Raw genomic sequence first — 5,690 nt, 5'->3', positions numbered from 1 at the left:
ATCCACTCAAGCAGGCATTCTTAACGCATGAAACAAGACAAGCAAGAAACACTATTTCAAGATATTAACACAAATTTTTTTGTTGCCCTCATTTTTGTAACTCTAAACTCCCTGTGCATTAGAGTACGGCAGGCGGCGACCCGTGCGTGGTCACGTGCCCGCGTCAAGCGTGGGCCATGACGTTCAACATGTCATCATCTCACGGTACAAGATGCGCGTGCCGACCACGCGCCGGCCACGGGCGCGCTCGCGGCGGCGCGAGCCCGGAGTAACCGCGCTCCCCCGGAACTGATGTGCGGCGGCGCCTTCTACGGTTCTACCTATATAAGACTCGTTGCAGTGATTGCATCTGAGGTTTCCAAGACAAAGATCATCAACGAGCAAGCACAACACCTCACGCCCATTTTGATCATCGATCCTTCCTACGTCCCCTGCCCTCGATCGGGCATCGGTGAGTTCAGTTTGTCAGATTGGAGTTCCAGAGGGTTTTCCGCATAATTTTACCTGCATCGCCCAGCCGGAGTAGTAGGGCTGCAATTGTCCTTCGCCTCCGGCGATCCTCCCACATCTGAACGCCTCCCGCCGGCCGTCGTACTACTACCTCGGGTACTTATCTCTCTGCTCGCGCGCCTCCCTGTTTGCCGAGCGCCGCCGCCTCGGTCAGTCGAGCTGCTGTACTGGCTCCACCTCACCATGTACCTTGGCGCCGCCGTATTCTGTAGATCTGTTTTGCAAGTTTTATTCTCTGTACTGCTAATAACATTTAATTTGCAGTGATTCTAAAATTGTATTTGTTTGAATTTGATTCGACTAGAAACAATGAAGCAAGTCCTTGAGGTAAATAAGACGGAGACACCGGCGGCCTCCGGCAAGGACGTGGATATCGAGGCAATCGCTGGCCTCAGAGGGGACGATCATTCGGGGCAGGTTAGGGTTGGTTACTTCACTATTTTTACTTGCATCTACAGTATCAAAATCAAGGCACTCGCGCGGTTCTGCAAAGCGATCCATCGATGCTCTATGTCCAGGATAGATGTGATATTTTTTCCTAACGTTTTCACTGAATTTGGTTTTCTCAACATGCACAGGAGCCGGCATGGAGACGGTTTCTGCGCCACGTTGGACCAGGCTTCATGGTCTCCTTGGCTTACCTTGATCCCGGGAACTGTACGCACACAATTCTCCCACTCTCTAATTAGTAAAATTAGTACTGTAAAATTCATCTAACGACACACACAAGTAAATACACACCTATATGGTTCTCACATTTTTCCTACTGAAACAGTGGAAACTGATCTACAGGCCGGTGCGAACCACAGATATGAGGTAGTACATTTGTTTTGTTCATTGGTACTTTCCGTTTCGTCCGCCCTTCACCGTGCTAATTACTTTGCTTCTTGTATTTTTTGTTAGCTCCTCTGGGTGATTCTAATCGGACTCGTCTTCGCGTTAATTATACAATCACTCTCAGCCAATCTTGGAGTTGTTACAGGTAAATTCATGAAGCTTACTCAGTGTTTGTTTATGGATCTTAATTCACTAACACAACACGTACAGGGCGACATCTAGCCGAGCTGTGCAAGTCAGAGTATCCAGTATGGGTCAAAATCTGCCTCTGGTTGCTCGCAGAGGTGGCTGTCATTGCTGCAGACATCCCAGAAGGTTTGAACTTTTAACACTATTAATAGTCCCAAACAAAAAGGTCGAGTACCATGTTTAAATTTTCAGTCTACATCGAGAGAGAGAGTAGATATGAAGAGGCAAAACTCACTCGCTCTGCTAAACCAATGTTCTTACCAGTTCACCTTCTCTTTTGCAGTTATAGGGACAGCATTCGCTTTCAATCTCTTGTTCAACATCCCCGTGTGGATCGGGGTTCTCATTGCTGGCGCAAGCACGCTTCTCCTTCTTGGCCTGCAAAAATACGGGGTAATGTACCACCAATTATTAATATCATAACTGGAATGATTTTCCTGATGAACATACCATGATGCCTATGTAACTGGGTGTAGGTACGGAAGCTGGAGTTCTTGGTCGCTCTCCTGGTGTTCGTCATGGCAGCATGCTTCTTCGTGGAGATGAGCATTGTAAAGCCCCCGGCTAAGGAGGTGCTGAAGGGAATGTTCATCCCGAAGCTCAACGGGTCCAGCGCCACAGCCGACGCCATTGCCCTACTTGGGGCTCTCGTCATGCCGTAAGTGATACACAAAATAGCTCCACAATGTTCAGGTTACAGTTTGAGGTCCAGTACCAATGATATGTTCGCTAGCTGCTTAATTTACATGTGAACATTGATTGTTACAGGCACAACCTATTCCTGCACTCTGCCCTGGTGCTGTCAAGGAGCACACCCGCGTCAGTAAAAGGAATGAACGACGCTTGCAGATTCTTCCTCTTCGAGAGCGGCATTGCGCTGTTTGTGGCGCTGCTCGTCAACATCGCCATCATCTCTGTCTCCGGGACCGTGTGTAACGCAGGAAACCTGTCGCCGGAAGATGCCACCAAGTGCGGCGACCTCACATTGGACTCGTCTTCCTTCCTACTCAAGGTGTTTGATCACTTTCGTCTGTGAACTGTGATCTAGTATGATGGTCTACGAAAAAAATACTAATACTAACATTGTTGTTGTGTTCCAGAATGTGCTTGGCAGGTCGAGTGCCATCGTGTACGGCGTGGCTCTCTTGGCCTCTGGGCAGAGCTCGAGTATCACCGGCACCTACGCCGGGCAGTACATCATGCAGGGGTTCCTGGACATCAAGATGAAGAAGTGGGTGCGGAACCTGATGACCCGCAGCATCGCCATCGTCCCCAGCTTAGTTGTCTCCATTATCGGAGGCTCATCTGGCGCCGGTCGTCTCATCATCATTGCATCGGTAGGTTTTCACCACAGGCAAATATATGATACGGCATCATTGTGTCCCTAAAGATTCAAATTAATATATTCCCTCCTATTCATATTAATTGCCACTACTACGGATGTACCTGGAACTAAAATATGTCTAGATACATCTATATTAGTGATAACTAATATGGGTCGGAGTAACGAAAAAAATACTGTATATTATTGGTTTTCTTTGTCATACATGAAGATGATCCTGTCCTTTGAGCTACCATTCGCCCTCATCCCTCTTCTCAAGTTCAGCAGCAGTAGCAACAAGATGGGCCAGTGCAACAACTCCATCTATGTAAGCAAGCACACGCACCACCGATGATCTTCCTCGGTTTTGTGCTTAGTAATAATCAATTTACGTACGATTTATGCAGATTGTTGGGTTCTCGTGGACGCTGGGCTTCATTATCATCGGGATAAACGTCTACTTCCTCAGCTCCAAATTGGTTGGATGGATCCTCCACAACTCCCTGCCGATCTACGCAAACATTCTCGTCAGCATTACCCTGTTCCCGCTGATGTTGCTCTACGTTGCCGCCGTGATCTACCTCACCATCAGGAAGGACACAGCCAAGTTCGTGTCTCGCCGCGAGCTGCAGGACATCGACGACACTGAGAAAGCAAAGGTTGCCAACCAGGATGGCAGCGAGGATAATAGTCAATAACCTATCTGATGCTTGCTAACGTGCAACTTCCATTGATTAGTTAGCTAAATACATTTGTTTAGTCATATTGATTTGTTCATTAGTTTTACGATCAGATAGTGAGTTACCATATGTTACTGCGGCAGTTTGTCCACGGCCCGTCATTTCCCCCTTTCCTCTCTCTCTCCTCCCCCTTCCTTGACAGCTCCTAGAGAGAGGCCGGGCCGCTCCCGAGCTTTCTCCGGCGGCTTTGCTGGCTGGAGATGGCGGAGGAGGGGTGCCGGAGTAGATATTAGGTTTAGTTTTTTAGTTTTCGGCTATATGCCGGTAGTATGGAGTAGGGCTTCAGGTTCTTCTGGCCAGATCCCGAGCAGCTCGAGGTGTGGCTCCACTTTTTTTCTGCTCCGGCGGCCGGAGTGGGCGGTGGCGCTGTCTTCTTCGAGGATATCCGCAAATAAGGCATGTTGTTGCTGCCTCTCGATCTGCTGTCGGTGCTGCGTCTTCTTCTCCTGGCCGGCCGTGGAGGCGAGGTGGAGGAGAAGGGCAGATCCGTGACGGCGGGATCTGGAGGTGTGCGGGGATGCTTCTCCCTCCTGGTGCTTTGGCGCGGCCCGGGATGGGCGCTCATGGAGGCCATGCTCCTGCTTCCAAGGTGGAAGGGGCTGGATGGCGTCCCGGTGGCGAATCCCCTCAATAAGCGTTGTCCTCATCGCCCTCTCCCTGATGTTGGTGATGTCTCTCTACTTTCGGCCGGCCGTGGCGCCGAGGGAAAGTTGGGAGGCGGCTTCAACTCATCGGGTGTTGGGCGGTGGAGATGGGATGTTGGTGCTACACCTGAGAGCCTTTGTGCTCTCGTCTCATGAGCTCTTCAGCGGAGGACCGATGCCGGCGGCTTCCACCGCCCTGCCTCTCCATCCTATGGTCGAAAGGTGACCCTCCTCAACCTCTTCTTCCTAGAGACCAAGCAGTCCGAGGGGAAGATCAACTCCTCCAGCCACGACGCCGGACCAAGTGGTTTGTCCCCAGCGCCGGTGTCAATTCTGTGGCGGAGCAAGTCAACGGCGACCTCCATCAGATGCGGTGCTCAGTTGGAAGGACATGATTGCTTTTTTATAATCTTTCTAGGGTCTTTTCTGTAAAAACTCAATCCTTATCCAGAATTCCCCTGTTCTGTAGGGGCTTTTCTGTAATATGTACTCACCGCTTTAATAATACTAGCAGCATCTAGGGTATTCGGACCCTATCCCTATTCAAAAAAAAATGTTATTGCGGCCTCTCGTCAATTCTAATAGGTTTTGCATTTGCAGCAATGCTTGTCGCCTTGTTGTGATGTGGGGTTTTCTTCCTCGATGTTTGATTCATAGTATTTCTTTCTCTTTGCCCATCTTTACCAGATCAAGTAATATAGATATCTCAAATTTTTACAGTATTGTACAGAATAGTATTTTATAGGTATCCAACTTTGTACAGTATTGTTGGTCATAAAGGGAATACCTTGCAGAAGGTGTTGGAATCTTCCCCTCCCTCTATGACGTTCAGACGTGATCTCATTGGTCCCCGGCTAGTCGCTTGGAACGATTTTCTTCGGCGGTTAGATCCAATTCACTTGGTTCAGGGGATAGATGAATTCCGTTGGAGTCTAACCAAAAATGGTATTCTCAGTTAGCTCCAAGTACAAAGCTCTTTACATCCCATCACAACCAGTTTTAAATAATAAATCCATCTAGAAGATGAAGATACCTCTTAAAATAAAGGTCTTGGCATGGTATCTTCATCGAGGTGGGATTCTTACTAAAGATAATCTTGTAAAACGTAACTGGAATGGTTGTACGAAATATGTGTTTGTCACAAAGATGAGACAATAAAACACCTTTTCTTCAGTTGTCGGGTTGCTAGATCTATATGGTCAATCATTCAGACAGGGTCTATCTTACATCCACCTCGTAGCATTGCAAACATCTATGGCAATTGGCTAAATGGGATTGATCCTAGGTACAAAACTATTATCAGAGTGGGAGCGATTGCGGTAGCATGGTCGCTTTGGCTATGTAGACATGACAAGGTTTTTAATGAAAAAAATTCCTCTATCATGCAAGTTATTTACCGGTGCACAACTTTGGTTCATGGTTGCCACTTTAGCATTTGGAAGATCGAGA

The 5,690-nt window shown here is 48.2% G+C and overlaps 1 protein-coding gene across 2 annotated transcripts; it reads left to right on the top strand.

The window, feature by feature from the left end:
* The first annotated feature begins 305 nt into the window (after positions 1-305).
* LOC127318641 (metal transporter Nramp1) lies at positions 306-3,671 on the top strand. Of its 2 annotated transcripts, none has more exons than XM_071823738.1 (12): positions 306-606; positions 815-927; positions 1,092-1,167; positions 1,286-1,326; positions 1,414-1,492; positions 1,558-1,662; positions 1,820-1,929; positions 2,013-2,194; positions 2,305-2,548; positions 2,637-2,873; positions 3,090-3,185; positions 3,265-3,671. In XM_071823738.1, exons 2-12 carry the CDS (start codon positions 820-822, stop codon positions 3,553-3,555), a joined length of 1,569 nt encoding a protein of 522 aa, XP_071679839.1. In that variant the 5' UTR covers positions 306-606; positions 815-819; the 3' UTR covers positions 3,556-3,671. The 2 variants fall into 2 exon arrangements, with proteins under 2 accessions (XP_071679839.1, XP_051205084.1); XM_051349124.2 differs by having other exon boundaries at positions 1,089-1,167.
* Positions 3,672-5,690: the final 2,019 nt, after the last annotated feature.

The sequence above is a fragment of the Lolium perenne genome, chromosome 7 (genome assembly GCF_019359855.2).
Source record: "Lolium perenne isolate Kyuss_39 chromosome 7, Kyuss_2.0, whole genome shotgun sequence".
Classification (NCBI taxonomy): domain Eukaryota; kingdom Viridiplantae; phylum Streptophyta; class Magnoliopsida; order Poales; family Poaceae; genus Lolium; species Lolium perenne.
Note: the sequence above shows the minus strand (reverse complement) of the source record. Positions and strands in the feature narration are given on the sequence as shown.

Coding starts and splice junctions, on each gene's coding strand:
- LOC127318641 (XM_051349124.2), top strand. CDS start 820: ATGAAGCAAGTCCTTGAGGTAAATAAGACGGAGACACCGGCGGCCTCC. Junction 1,663..1,819: donor TGCTGCAGACATCCCAGAAG/GTTTGAACTTTT, acceptor TCTCTTTTGCAG/TTATAGGGACAGCATTCGCT. Junction 2,874..3,089: donor GTCTCATCATCATTGCATCG/GTAGGTTTTCAC, acceptor TCATACATGAAG/ATGATCCTGTCCTTTGAGCT.